We start from the raw sequence: 15,986 nt of genomic DNA on the forward strand, positions 1-15,986 counted from the left end.
GTGGGCCACTGAATTTGTCCCTCTCACTCTTCCGTATCTGATCTCCATACCCTACCACCATGAAGTGTTGGGTAGACAATGTTTTACTATCACTTTCTCTTTTAACCTTATTTCTGGGCAGTAAAACAAGGTCCTAGGAGGTTAACTTTTCCCTGTTCCTCTCCCAAATGACCTGAAGAGCTGGTGTCCAGGTTTTCCTTTCATTTTCCACCTTTGACGACATGGCCATTTATTGTCGGTGTGACCACCATTTGACGGCATAATTGTAGTTGAGCAGTAGGCCATGGGAGGTAAGACAGGAGGTGAAGGGCAGAGCTGGAAGAAAACACCTTTCCAGCCCTTTAACACTGGCTTTCTCCTGGCTGGTAGATTTGCCCAGGTGTCAGTCATTAGGTGTGGGATGTTCATTTCAGTGGTCAATGGGGGGGGGGGGCAGCTAAAGGATTGGTGTGGAGTCACAAAAGAGTCTTCCTTTATGAAGATCTTGAAGATGTAAGTAAACAGGAACATGTGGGCACATGTATTCAAGGAAAAGAAAAATTTAACCTTTGCCTTAATGTGAAAACTTCGTTCATTTCCTCTTTTTCGGCCACCATACCAGCCATATCCTTCCTTCAGAGATGGACTTCCTTTTATTCTTCTTTCTTTTTTCTTGATTGCCCGTCACTAGTATTGAGTTTCCCTCCCACCCCTCATCCTCCTGTTGTATTTTAAAAAGGGCGTGCAAGAGACCTTTGGTGGGTTGGAGTCGAATCCAGGGGCCCCATGTCGGGTGAGAGAGAAATGCTCCATGCGGACAGGACAGCACTCACTTGGAGAGTTTTATTAGGGGTGAAGGGGGAAGGGAGAGGGGAGAGGTAAAGGGGGCACAAAGCAGCCTTGTGAGAGAGATGGGGGAGAGAAAGATAGGGAAAGAGAGAGAGGGAGAGGGACAGTGAGAGAGAGAGAGAGAGGTCTAGAGCAGGTGGGGTCTGAGGAGGGAAGAAGAAAAGAAAGAGAAGGCAAAGAGAGAGAAGGCGGGTGGGGCCCCACCTTTTATGAGGAGATTTCGCGCATGCTGTGCTACGCAAACAGGCTCTATAAGATGATGTTGTCAGGATCCTGGGTGGGCCAAGGTATTGCCTGCTTATTGGCCAGGTCCTCAAGATGGGTCTGAATGCTAACACCCCCACCCCACCCCCACTTTAGATCAGAGCCTTTTGTTGAATGACAGCTGTATGGGAGGGGGATTATGGGAAGTTCAGATATCCTTCTTGGACAGTGTGTGCATATAACCTCTTCTAGACAGTGGGGTGGCACTGGAAAGAGCAAGGGCTCAGTTAGGGAGCATAGGAGCCGATGTCCATTGGAATTCTGTCCAGGCTAAAGTTCCCTTGGGCAAGCAATTCCAAATTCTTATTCTCAAATGGGAACAATATCCTTACCTCGGGGCATCACTCTGTAGTTGCTGAGATGGTGTTAAAGTGAAATTCAGTGGCTAATGCCTGGCATCTCCGACCTCATTTCCCCCTTACTTTCCTTCTTATTGGCAAGTCTACGAACCGGATGCAGACAGATGTGCTAAGAAGAGAAGGATGCTTTATGTCCAAAGTGCATCCTAAAAAGACACTGATCCTAAGAACTGCCCCATAATAAAAAGGATACTAGCTTTGGAAAATGATCTCCCCTTTTGGCCATTCTGGACATCTTCAAAGTGCACCAGAAAATTGAACACTCTGAGAAGTTCTAGAACAGTGGTTCTCAACCTATGGGTTGCAACCTTTTAATAGTTACATCCTCAAAATCTTATTACTTATTGCACAATTTGAGAGGATAAGTATCCAGATTCTCTACTCCCCCCTTAAAAGCAAAATACTGATGAGAATTTCAAAGCTGGAACCATGACGGTTTGGATCTTTCTTCTGAAGCTGCTTCAGCTCAAAACTTTTCATTTTTCTTATATAAAAACAGGAAAACGAATGCTAGGCATAGTGTCACGGGCCTTTAATCCCAGCATTTGGGAGGCAGCAGGAGGTGGATCTCGGCAAGTTTGAGGCCAGCCTTGTCTACATAGTAAGCTCCAGGACAGACAGAGCTACATAAGGAGACACTGTCTTGACCCCTACCCCAACCGCAAAACAAAAACAAAAAACAGGAAAGCCAAAGATGTGAGGTTCTGGATGCAAACCTAGCCAGTTGGGAACCCTGTAGCCAAGGCTAGCCTAGACCTAGATAGAAAAAGCTTTTGCCTAGTGGGTTTTGCTGCCAAAACCATATTTCAACTACTACAAAATTTTTACAAGCCATTGAAAGGTGCTACTGCCAGTTATTTCTCTCTATTTAGTTGACATCTGGGTGCAAACCATTTTTCTTCATAATGTCAGGATGAAACAGGCATTGTCTCCATCCATAACCATGTTCCAGTCCGGACCCATAGGGTAAAATTAGCCATGAAGACCTTTGGGTCTCACATAGGGGTGGGAGTTTAAACAGGAAACTTATTCTTGTCAGGCTTCAATTTCCAACTGTAAACTGAGTAACACTTCGCTCACATGGTTATTGTGATGATGAAGTGAGCTCACTTCCATATGCTCTCAGTGATTATTTACTACTATTCCTGACTGTGTGTACCTATAGCTCAATGGGAAAGGCCATCTAAGCACAGGGGGTCTGTGTCATTTCTATTTGTGTCTTTAAAGATTAGCATGCAGTTGGATGTCTGGTAGGCACCTACACCCTGGATTTGAAATGCACTGAGTGCGAGGCAACTATATAACAGACAGGAAGGCACAAAGTCTGTGAGGGAACCCATCTATGGACATAAAGGAAAGCCTCTGATAGAATCAGCTCCGATTTGAAGATTGGGTAGAATTCAGATTGGCCAGAAAGCGAAAATTCCACCAAGGAAAGGCATAAGGCATGAGCTCTGTTCATTTTTCCTAAGGGTTTGTGAGTTACATTATAGTTCTGAAAGACAACCCCTGTCACTGCCACAGAGTCATGGCTTTGTGAGGGGGGTGAATCTGAAGGTCCACTGAGGCTCCCATAATAACTAGTTTGCCCAAGTTACACAATTTCTAGGTAATAAACACAGCAGGTGTCTTTATAACATTAGCTACTGATTGTTGAGGCATAGAATGTGCTGGGGATTTGGCTACTTATGTATCATGAGTCAACTGATCTAATCCTCCCCACAGCTCTTGAAAGTCAGTATTCATAGAAGTGTTCAAGTGACAGGATTTGAGTCCAGGATTGTCAGCCCCCATTCCTTGTACTCTTAATAATCTGTAACAGTGGCCTGCAGAATCTTCTTTACCTGACTTAGAGCTCTTCCCTCTCTTCAGTGTTTGCCTCCTGAAACTTTAGGGAGAGGCCTTCTAGCTGGAGTAAAATTGTCTTGTGAGGAAACCTTTCTTCACCTTCTTATTTCTTCCTCCCCAGCTGTGTGCATTTCGCTTGTGAAGCCACGGACTGTCCAGAACTGGCTGTGGAGAATGCTTCTCTCAACTGTTCCAGCAGCCACCGCTACCATGGTGCCCAGTGCACTGTGAGCTGCCAGACAGGTTATGTGCTGCAGATACAGCGGGATGATGAGTTGATCAAGAGCCAGGTTGGTGGATGCAGACTGCAGAGCCCTTTTCTAGTCAGGGAAGGCTGGTGGGTGTGGAATGGGTTCTCTGCAGAATTCTCAGCACTGAAAATACTGATGCTAAAGAAGACAAATGAATAAAAAAGTCTCTCTCTCCCTCCCTCTTCTCCTCTTTCCAGCTCGTTCTCATATATATGTATATATGTGTGTATACATACATACGTATATACACATATATGTATGTATATAAGTATACAAATACACACATTCATATATGTAGATGTACCTCAATTAATGAATCAATGCCACAGCCGATAAAAAAAATCAACTTTAAGAAGAGGGCTTCTGTAGTAAGTAGTATAGTTCAGTCCTTAACACTGAACTCTTTCTTAGTGACTAGCAAAGAGCTAGTCAGAGAGAGTTTTGCAGAAATATGGAGGGACCTTAAGGAAAGTGCCTCAGAAAAGGTGATATGGGAACTGAGAAATGGTTTGATGGACAGAAGTGTGTCTGCAGGAAACAAATAAGAAACGCGTGTTCTTGTACAGGCAGGGGAATATATATGGAAGTCTGTTAGTACTGTAAGTGTGCCACATCTGGAGACTAGCGTTTCTAAAAATCACTCAAGTCATGAGGCTAGAGGGGCAAATTGAGTCTACAGATGCCAGGGCCTGCCAGTTTAGTTGGGCAGTTTGGAGTTGTTATGGCAGCAAGAAGCTGTAGAAGGGCATGATAGGATTAAATCCTGATAAATAAAGCCCTCATTTGGCTGCCCACATGGGTGTGGCATGAAATGTAAGGAGTGAGACAGATGTCAGACAGATACATAGGGTGTGAGCGATGGAGCCCTTGGAGATTGGGATATGTCCTGCATGAAGTTTGGTATTGCGTAGAGATAAGTGTCATGGCAAACGTTGCTTAGTTGGCAGCCCCACACTTTGAGGATCCCAGAATGTCTAGATGCAGCTTTTCCACAGCCCCACCAGTAGACTGTATCCTCATTCTGCTAGCACACAGGGACACATTCTTTATTGCTGGGAACGCCTATTTGTGGAGAGCTTCTGGGCTGGCTTGTCTTACACACCTACTTCCGTGTGTGAGACATGGCAGGTCTGAACTCCTATGGAAACAATTAGGCTGCCTTGGCAGCGAGAGACCTCTGCTCCCTTTGATGTGTACTTAAGAGAGGAAAATGTCCTTTGCTTTAAAAAATCCCAAATCAACATTTGGCACTCTCAACCCCTGGGGGTTTGGCTGCTTCCTCCTTGAATGGAAGACGCTGGGCTGCCAATGACAGGCCCTCTCTTGGCTCTATAGCACAGCCTCACCCTTCCACCTACACAGCCCCACCGTCTAGTTCGGTGTAAGTCAGCCAGACCTTTCAGTGGTCCTACATTTGTGCTTCGATATATTTTCTTCTTGATTACTCAAAATCTTTTTCACTGGAGCCACTAAATCTCAGAAGAGGCAGCCGCATAGAGTGTAATCCCTAGGTTCAATCCATTCATTTTACCAGTGGGAGAGTTCAAGGAAAAGTGAGAACCTTCCCATCGAGAGACATCAGGGCTCCTACACCCAAAGGCACTCCCTGACTTAGCATTTTAGCTGTCTCTAAGTAAATCCCTTCAAGAAAAGATATCAAGATCAGCCTCCGGTGTGCTTCTATTAAACCTGTGTTAGAGTCTCTTTTGTAAAAGAAATCACACCCTGTGAGGTCTCTGAATCACAAGATTCCCATAAAAATGATATAACAACCTATTTGGAAGACAGTACAGATTGCAGTTCTGAGCACATTATTTGGGTTGAAGTCACACTTGGCTTTTCTCTTAGTGGGTAACCTAGAGCTGCTCATACAATGTTTCTAAGCTTCCATTTCTTCAGCATTAAATGAGGATTAAAATATTTAATCCACATAATTGTCGAGTTATTAAAAAATAAGTTCAAGTTAAACACTGAGAATAGGTTTCCTCATTCCTAGACAAGACTCTGACCTGTCACTTCTGGAGAAGTGCATGTCCTCATATACAAGGACCTGCCTGCTGTCCGTCATTGGCTCTTTCTCTGCTCCTCAGGTGGGACCAAGCATCACAGTGACATGTACGGAGGGCAAGTGGAACAAGCAGGTGGCATGTGAGCCAGTGGACTGCGGTGTCCCGGATCACCATCACGTCTATGCTGCCTCCTTCTCCTGCCCAGAGGGCACCACCTTTGGTAGAAGATGTTCCTTTCAGTGCCGCCACCCTGCCCAGCTGAAAGGTATTCTGAGCTCTTCGTCCCAGGCTGGCCTCCATTATCTCCGAAAAACCTAGTAGCTGTTTCCAAACCTTCTTCTGAGTCTGAGCCACCAAGAGGTGGACAGAGTTGTGTCTCTTCCAGTCTTCTTTTTACCATTTGCAATTATAGAAACTGTCTTGCCATGCAGCCAGAAATTTAAAAGATATAAAAATTTATATGTGTATACAAATGAAAGTGAATACCCTTTCAAGATTTTGTAAATCTTGCAAAAAAGATAGCAGGGGTGGAGCAGGGCAACAAAGAGAATCATACATAGAATGAACGTATTTAGCTTATTGTGTATGATTAAGAATCAGCAAAACTTGTGTGATGTTATTATTAGTCTTTGAATTATCCAAAGGAAAAAAAAATCAGTTATTAGGACTTAAAGAAATAGCCTAAGGTTGCTATATTAGTGATGGCAACCATGTTCTATCCCTAGACTAAGCAATAAGAATATGGAGGTGAAGAGGAGGGAGTCTGGCAGTCTGAAGAAGAGGCCACATATTAGAAATGGGCGAGAAACTGGCCTGGAGGCACACAGTGAATTTCTAGAAATGGAAGTCTTAAAAGAGGTCTCACACCGGGTGGTGGTGGCACATGCCTTTAATCCCAGCACTCGGGAGTCAGAGGCAGGTGGATCTCTGTGAGTTCCAGGCCAGCCTGGGCTACAGAGTGAGTTCCAGGAAAGGTGCAAAGCTACACAGAGAAACCCTGTCTCGAAAAACCAAAACCAAAACCAAAACCAAAAAACAAAAAACAAACAAACAAACAAACAAACAAAAAAAAAAAAAGAGGTCTCACAACCTATCCAGAAAAACTGGAAATACTGAGGACCCAAAGTACTTCCAGGAAAGGAAGGAACTTCACAGAACTCGGTAACAACAATTTTTGTCTGATTTCAGAGATATAAGGGTTCTAATGCTACAGTTAGTTTGTTAGAAATGATATTTCATTCTTAAATACCAGCAGCAATAACTAACTTCATCATAGAGGCTCATATTCTGGTCCATTGTGCCACAGAGTGTGCATGAGGAGTTCTGTCGAGTGTGGGGACATTGGTACTATTCCCTGGATACTCTGAATAGCAGATAAACTACTGTGTATGGTTAAGGTTTGGGTATGTGGATGATTAAGGAGTATCATGAGTCTCACTAGTTTTCCAAGGGGACATTGACCCCCAAAGATTATAGAAAATTGACTTCCAAAGGTTAAATGAACTTGTAGTCTTTGGATGCAATGTCTATGGTCAGAAACTCAGGAAAGGACATATACTAAAACGTAATAAAATGTGTTGGCTCGGTAACTGAATGTTGTGATGAAGAAATGATACAAGAATAAAAGACCCAGCTTTAATTATAAACTGTTCCTCAAGAAAGGCAGGAAGTACATCTGGCCTATATACCCTAGCTCCTCCTCTTTTTCTATCAAAGAAGAGCTGAATGAGAAAGGTGGAGATTTTTCATTTGAGCTACTGTAAAGGTTAAGATCAAAGAAAAGAGGGGAAGAAACCAATGGAAAATGAAAACTTTCTAGCTTCTAAGGCCAGTGATTTTCAATCTTCCTAATGCTGTGACCCTTTAATACAGTTCCTCATATTGTGGTGACACCAACCATAAAATTATTTTCATTGTTACTTCATAACTCTAATTTTGCGACTTTCATGAATTGTAATGTAATTACCTGTGTTTTCCCATGGTCTTAGGCAACCCCTGTGAAAGGGTCATTTAACCCCCAAGGGGGGTCATGCCCCACAGGTTGATAACCACTGTGAAAATCTAAGCAATCCAAACCTGTTATATGGCTCTATCTGTCAATAAGATGCAGGATATATTAATAACTAGAACATCATACCCTTCTTAATCAGAGTGTCTTGGGAAAAGAAGGCAAATAAATTAACATTGATCATTGAAGGTCTCAGTGTGGCAAATCCTCAAGCACGTCTTTCTGCCATCTTTTATGTGACTATGGATGAAGGAGAAGGGCATTGTCATAGAAAGCCGGTTTCAGGAGAACAGCCATTTTGACAGTTGTTGAGTCTCAGTTTGCCCATCTCTTGAGAATTCAGGGAAACACCTTGACTTTACACACTGACCTGTGGGGACCAGCTGCTAGTTCATGTAGCCTTGCTATCAATACCATTCTCTACACACATCTTTCTCTGAGGTTTCCACTTGGACCTGCTGGCAGCAAGGACTGAATGATAGTCCCATTCCCTCTTTGGGCTTCTTGATACTACCTTGTTTCACCTTTCTCAAGAAAAGATCAAAATAACTTTTCCTCCACTATTTTATTTCATTTGCTGTGTTTTCTTCCTTTCTACTTCTTATTTTTTCCTTCATTAGACTATGTTTCAGGGGAAAATAAAAGCAATAGCCATTGAATCAGAAAGTTCCAGGTTGGATCCAGCAAGACAGCTCATTGGATAACTTCCATATGATGACATCCATGCACCCACACATATACACATATAAATAAGCATTAATAAATAAATGAGATGCAATAAATAGTTAAAAATAAGAAAGTCCAGATTCTACTGGTTTTGTTCTTTACCAGCTCTTTGACTTAGCTAATCAGTGTTGCTCCTGTGACCCACCACACCATTACTTAAAAAATACGCTTAGGGGTATTCACTGTCAAAGCCATCAGAGGTGAAAAGCTGCTGTTTATAAATGTCTGCACCAGAAAAAGCCCTTGCTGAAGACTGCTTTTTTTCCCCCTCCACATCTGAGCAGTAGGGGATCCTCAGACCAACTGCTGACCCTGTCCTGTATAATCCTTGTGGCTAGCAACTATGGAGTCATATTCTACCCTCTAAAGCTCTCGGGCACCAATATTGTTGTCTTCAGAAGAGCACAACCATCCAGGAAAATCCAATAACTGCACCCCTAAAGTGCTTCATCCCACACAAGTGGCACAATCCCCCTTGCTCCTCTATTTCAGGTGATTTATTTTCTCAAATATCCTGAAATGTCGCTTTAATCCAAGCTTCTCTTCAAGATTTATGCAAAAGAGCACAAGAGTTCAAATTCTTAAAATAACTTCTGCCAAGGTTTTCACTACTGTTGTTGGTGTTCCTCAAATAAGCTTTGTAAGCATAGGTCAAATTGATAAAATTGCATGATGGGGAAGGTGCTCTCAAATTTAGGAAAGACAACTTTAAGATGAAGACCATAAATATTGAACTAATGGATTAAATACATTACTTTTATTACCTAGGGACGTCTAACTCACTCAACCATGATAGATAGGTATATTTACTATTGACTATGGAGCACAGCTTCTGAAGGCAGCACATCTTCATGCTACAAAATCTCCACAAAAGATCGACATTCTACTTCTACCTCTCGTGACCTTTTTCCATCTCAGATTTTCACGTGAGCTTATAAAACTCATTCAACTCACTGGCTTCCAAAAGATACTCAGTTCCATGGAGCACTTTCTGATTTCTTGGTTCTTATCGACGGTGAGGTAAACATGAAGAGTGGCACAATGATGTCTAACAACCTTGTTTACCTGGTAAAATAGTCTCCCTGTGCTTTGCTTTTGCCTTCCTCCATCTGTGTTTGCAAAGAAGTAGACAATATTCCAGTTTCCTTTATTTCTCTTCTGAAGAAGGACTCTCTGTCAATGATCCCTAGAAACAACTGCTTTATAAGACATTCTTTTTCCTTTGTATTTAATATTTGGAATGAAAAATGGGCTACCTTGGTAAAGAAATCTGAATGTGAGGGGAGAAGCTGGGGATGGTAGTATCCCACTGTGTAAGTGATCCTTGATTCCATACTCCACTGATCTAAATCCTTTACTCCATAAGCTTTTTGGTGAATGCAGCTTTACAGGATTTCTTCAGCTTAGTTCAGGTAGGAGCTCCAGTGTGGTTAAGGAGTCTGACAGACTTGGGAATGCCAAGTCTAATGTAGATTTAACTTCTTTGGATCCCAGTAGCCTCGAGATATACATGTTAGAGGATTAGTTGTTTCTTTAGATGCTTTTACTAATATTTCTTCTTGATTTTCTCAAGCTCCATACGTTGTTAGCTGAAATTCCCATGGGTTACTTTTGGGAAATCAGTCTAAAGTCCTTTGTGGTCACATTGCCTGCCCCACTAGGTTCTCTCCTATTTGTCTTTTCATCCTACTACTTCTATAACTTCTGTTAGTGTCTATTCCTTACCAAGAACAATGAAAGTGAATATCTTTGTTATCCTAGAAATCCTAGCCTTAGGCTAATGCAGGTTTTTGAAGGCTTGCTTCTCCTTATTCTAGTACAGCTAGCTGAATTCTTATTCTCTGCAGACTATGAGGGATCAGTACCCTTTCGGTACTGATCTTTTTATTTTTTTATTAAGAAATTTTTTCTTCATTTTACATATCAACCACAGTTCCCCCTCTCATCACTCCTCCTGACCCCCTCAACTCCCCCCAACCCACCCTCAAAAAAGGTAAGGCCTCCCATGGGGAGTTAGCAGAGCCTGATACATTCCATTGAGGCAAGTCCAAGCCCCTCCTGGCTGCATCAAGGCTGTGCAAGGTGTCCTACCAGAGGTTATGGGCTCCAAAAAGCCAGCTCATGCACCAGGGATAGAACCAGATCCCACTGCCAGGAGCCTCTTAAACAGACCAAGCTACACAGCTGTCTCACTTATGCAGAGGGCCTAGTCCAGTCCAATGAAGGCTCCATAGCTATTGATCTAAAGCTCTGTTTTTATCTATATCTGTAGATTTCCCCATCATGATCTTGATGCCATTTGCTCATAGAATATCTCTTCATTCTCTTCGACTGGACTCCTGGAGCTCAGGCGTGTGTTTGACTATGGATCTAAACATCTGCTTACATCAGTTACTGGATAAAGGATCTATGATAACAATTAGGGTATTCACCAATCCAATTACTGGGGTAGGCCAGCTCAGGCACCCTCTCCACTATTGCTAGTAGTCTGAGCTGGGGTCATCCTTGTGAATTCCTGGGAACTTCCCTAGCACCAGGTTTCTCCCTATCCCCATGATGTTTCCCTCTATCAAGATATCTCATTTCTCTCCCATTCTGTCCCTGTTCCAGCTCAACAATCCTATTCCCTTATGTTCTCATCCCCCATCCCCTACCCTCTATTTCTTCCACTCATCCCCAGGTTACACAGGAGATCTCATCTATTTCCTCTTCCCAGGGCAATCCATGCATCCCTCTTAGAGTTCTCCTTGTTACCTAGCTTCTCTGGAGCTGTGGTTTGTAGTCTGGTTATCCTTTGCTTTACATTTAGTATCCACTTATCAGTGAATACATACCATGTTCATCCTTGTGAGTCTGGGTTACCTCACTCAGAATGATATTTTCTGGTTGTATCCACTTGCCTACAAATTGCATGATATCATTGTTTTTTTTTTTTACAGCTGAGTAGTACCCCATTATGTATATGTATCACATTTTATTTATCCATTCTTCAGTAGAGGGGCAAATAGGTTGTTTCCAGGTTCTGGGTATTACAAATAATGCTGCTATGAACATAGTTGAGCAAGCATCCTTGTGGTATGATTGAGCATCCCTTGGGTATATGCCCAAGAGTGGAACACTGGGTCTTGAAGTAGAATGATTCCCAATTTTTCGAAAAGTCACCATTCTGATTTCCAAAGTGGCTGTACAAGTTTGTGCTCCCACCAATAATGGAGCAATGTTCCCTTTGCTCCACATCCTCTCCAACATAAGCGATCATCAGTGTTTTTAATCTTAGCCATTCTGACAGGTGTAAGATGGTATCTCAGAGTCATTTTGATTTGCATTTTCCTGATGACTAAAGGATGTTGAGTAATTCCTTAAATGTCTTTCAGCCATTTGAGATTCTTCTGTTGAGAATTCTCTGTTTAGCACTGTAGCCCACTTTTTAAAATTGGATTATCTGGTACTTTTGATCTCTAATTTCTTGAGTTCTTTACATATTTTGGAGATCAGCCCTCTGTCAGATGTGGGGTTGGTGAAGATTTTTCCCCATTCTGTAGGCTGTTGTTTTGCATTTTTGTTTACCATGTCCTTAGCCTTACAAAAAGTTCTCCATTTCAGGAGGTCCCATTTATTAATTGTTGCTCTCAGTGTCTATGCTATAGGTATTATATTTAGGAAGTGGTCTCCTATGCCAATGTGTTCAAGACTACTTTCTATTTTCTCTTTTATCAGGTTCAGTGTTAAGTCCTGTTGTTTTTTGGTGGTAGTGTATGTATATTTCCCTTCTTTGGAATTTGCTGCTGTGGAATTACCTATTGCCTGTGTTTTAAAGGGTGCATCTAACTTCCTTAGGTTGGAATTTTTCTTCTAGTAATTTCTGTAGGGCCAGATTTGTGGTTAGGTATTGTTTAAATCTGGTTTTATCTTGGAATATCTTGTGTACTCTGTCTATGGTGGTTGAAAGTTTTGCTGGGTATAGTAGTCTGGGCTGACATCTATGATCTCTTAGTGACTATATAACGTCTGTCCAGGACCTTCTGGCTTTCAGACTCTCAATTGAGAAGTCGGGTCTTATTCTGGTGGGTCTGCTTTTATAAGTCTTTTTCCTTTGCAGCTCTTAACATTCTTTCTTTATTCTGTATGTTTAGTGTTTTGATTATTATATGATGAGGGGTCTTTTGGTGGGGAGGATCTAGTCCATTTGATGTTCTGTAAGCTTCTTGTACCTTCATTTCCTTCTTTAGGTTGGGAAAGTTTTCTTCTATGATTTTGATAAATACATTTTCTCTGCCTTAGATCTGGTATTCTTCTCCTCTTCTATCCCCATTATTCTTAGGTTTGGCCTTTTCATGATGTTCTAGGTTTCTTGGACGTTCAGTGTTATGACAAATTTTTTTGGCTTTACTGTTTTCTTTGACTGATGAATCTATTTCCTCTATGTATCCTTCACTCCAGATAGCCTCTCTTCCATCTTTTGCATTCTATTGGTTGTGCTTGCATCTGTAGTTCCTGTTCATTTATTCAGATTTTCCATTTACAGCATTCCCTCAGTTTGTGTCTTCATTTGCTTCTATTTCAATTTTCAGGTCTTTAACTATTTCCTTCACCTGTTTGATTTTTTTTCTTTGTTTTCTTGGCTTTCATTAAGGGATTTATTGATTCCTTCCAATTTTTGTTCATCTTTTCCTTAATTTCTTTAAGGAAATTTTTCACTACCTCTTTAAAGTCCCCTATCATCTTCATAAAGTTATTTTAAGGTTGTTTTATTCTGCTTCTTCTATGTTGGGTATTCAGGTCTTGCTGTTGTAGAACTGCTAGGTTCTGGTGGTGCCATATTGCTCTTTATGATGTTGTATGCAGTTTTGCACTGGTGTCTACCCATCTCTTCCTCCAATTGATGTAGGGTGTGTGTGTGTGTCTGAGGGAGCTACTCTTGGTCCAGTATGTGTTGGCTGTGTCTGTGTCTGTGTCTCAGAAGGCCACTCTTGGACCACTTGGCACTCTTGGTCCAATCAGAGTTCTTGGTACAATCAGAGCTAGCAAATTTTGCATCTCAGGGAGCTGCTGAGGTCATAGGGAGGTGGGTGAGTTTTAGAGAGGGAGTGGGTCTTATAGATTGCAGGGTCCAATGAGCAGTGTTGGTGGGGAGGCCTTCCCACAGAGGTCTTCCCTGCTGGCCTGCAATTGGGGCAGCAATGGGTGGTGGTGGTGGGGGCACGGGTTTTGCCTTGAGGTCAAGATACTAGAGCCCCTTTCACATCTTAAAATGTTCAAATTTGATAAGAATTCAGAAGTAGCTTTTGCTTAGGAACAGGGAGGATAAACAATTCATTCAAAATCACAAGTGAATTCATGATGCTTCATTCATACAAAAAATGGAAATTGAGGGACTACTATATACTGGATAGCATACTAGGCTCTGGGACTAAAGAATAAGGATGATGCAGGCCCTTGTCTTTTGACCATATCCGTGACCACACTATGTGGCAAACCTGGGAAACAAGACAAAGCAAAGCAAGACCAGACTGAAGGCCTGACGTTTCACTTTTTGATTCTATTCTATGATAATTTCAATGCTTAATTTTTTCATGCATGCACCATGATTTCATACATTTTTGGGAGAAAATGTGATGTTTGGATACACTTATTAATTGTGCCCTGATCAAATTAGGATAACTGGTCTATCTATTAGTTTAAACATTTATGACTTACTTGTGAGAACATTCAAAATATTCTCAGTTTTTGAAATGTACAACACAGCATTATCAGCCACAGTTACCTTACTGTGACTTAGGATACAGAAATCTAATTTTTCTTGAAAATATTTTCAAAGGGACTTGTCTGCTGAATAATCTTCTAAGCACAGTAATCTCAATGGACACCACTCTTTTGACACTACTAAATGTTGACAGTTCCTTTCATACTTACTAGAGAAGAAAATTTTTTTAAACACATCTGGAGACAGGCTAAGCAAGACTCATTTTGCTAACTTTAAAATATCATATATATATATACATAAGTATGTAACAATAACTAATGGAAAAAGAATATTAATTTGAAAAAGATGAAGGAGGGGTTTATGGAGTATTGTGCAGAGGGAAGAAGGGAGGGAAATGATGTAATTATAACCTTAAAAAATAAAAGAAGTAATTTTAAAAAATTAAAAAAAAATTTTAAAAGAGTAATATTCGCTGATAAGATGGCTCAGTTAAGAATACTTCCTGCTCTTATAGATGACCCAGATTAGATTCCCAGCATCCACACAGTGGTTCACAACCATCTGAAACTCCTGTTACAGAGGCTCTAACACCCGCTTCTGACCTCTGCGGGCACTAGGCATACCTATCATACAGATAAATACTTGGAGTCAGAACACTCATGCACATAAAATAAAATAAAGTAAAATAAAATAAAATCTAAAAAAAATTTTAAAGATGAACTAAAGTAATTATAGAGTACCACAACTCATGAGAACTCAGTAATAATATATACACTTTCTAATATATACACTTTCACACTATGCTAGAAATGTTAGCTTCCATTTTGTGACTCAAGTTATGTATTCCAGAAAGCACAGGTTGGGAGATATGAACATGGTATTGACAAGGCATTAAGTGTCTCTTCTAAAGCCAGTTAACAATGGAAACAATGAGAGGTTATTCTCTACGAGAAACTGAAAGGAAAGACTAGAACATGCCTGAGTGGGCAAAACTCTAGATGGTCTAGAATTCCATGAACAATCATTGTTTGGATGCTGATCCCAGCAGCACCTACTCCTTGGTTTTTGTGCACAAGGGTAAACCATGTATTTGTGACCAGAAGCAAAACCCTCAGTGTATTAACCATCCTCCTGAGTATATGGGCCATTGTCAAGGGCACAAAGTGTGTATGTCAGTTCATATGCCCTGCTTCCTTCAGTGCCACTTGGTAGATGCAGGTAGTGGCAATAGCTAGGGACTGGAAATCCTGATCCTGCTTATTCTTTTAGCTCTGGCTGATAACTTCTATTTACTCTCTTCTAGAATGTACATTTTTCAATCAGATCCTTTCCTCTTCATTAAGATTCTGCAATCCTTATGTCATCTCACAACAAAGAACTATGCCTCCCATTTCACAGTTCACAGCATTCATAGCTGATACAGTCTCAACCCTTTGATAAAAGCACCAACACTTTAGCCATGGATATCTTATCACCCTTGAACAGTTTGGAAAGGAGACCTTCCCTGTATCTTCTAAAGCTCCCATTCTTACCAAACTGCTGATACATCTGACATTCCCAAGCAACTAGCCACCCTAATCCCCAAAACAATGCAGGGAAGTTGCCTGTCCCTGGTGTTCTGGAAGTCTCTTTGCTTTGGTGAAAACTCAGTGACTCATCCTTTTACCCCTCTCTCCTTCCCGGGGATGTGGAAATATTGAGTTGCTGGTATTATAGTTTACAAGTTAGCATATTCTGAGGGGGTTTGCAAACACTATTGTCTCATGTCATCCAGGTGAATCACACTGACCAGGGAGTGAATTAATGGTGAGAGGAGACATAGAAGCATGTACAGAAAATTGTGAAGTAATTCTCTTGTTGTTCTTCTCTCTTTTTTATTTTATCCAAGGTCATACTTCCCACACCTTCAAGAATACTAATTCATATTTTTGATAATTAGTCACGCCCTCTCATATACCATTAGATCATAAGCACCATGTACGTGTTATT

The 15,986-nt window shown here is 41.3% G+C and overlaps 1 protein-coding gene across 1 annotated transcript in view; it reads left to right on the forward strand.

Moving 5' to 3' along the window:
* The window catches only part of Pappa (pappalysin 1), a 243,344-nt gene that overhangs the window by 183,273 nt on the left and 44,085 nt on the right, over nt 1-15,986 (forward strand). Inside the window, exons 14-15 of the mRNA XM_006979576.4 lie at nt 3,421-3,589; nt 5,641-5,824. Of these exons, the coding sequence (XP_006979638.2) occupies nt 3,421-3,589; nt 5,641-5,824 (353 nt within the window). The remainder of the gene's footprint in view (nt 1-3,420; nt 3,590-5,640; nt 5,825-15,986) is intronic.

Source organism: Peromyscus maniculatus, chromosome 2 (assembly GCF_049852395.1).
Source record: "Peromyscus maniculatus bairdii isolate BWxNUB_F1_BW_parent chromosome 2, HU_Pman_BW_mat_3.1, whole genome shotgun sequence".
Classification (NCBI taxonomy): Eukaryota; Metazoa; Chordata; class Mammalia; order Rodentia; family Cricetidae; genus Peromyscus; species Peromyscus maniculatus.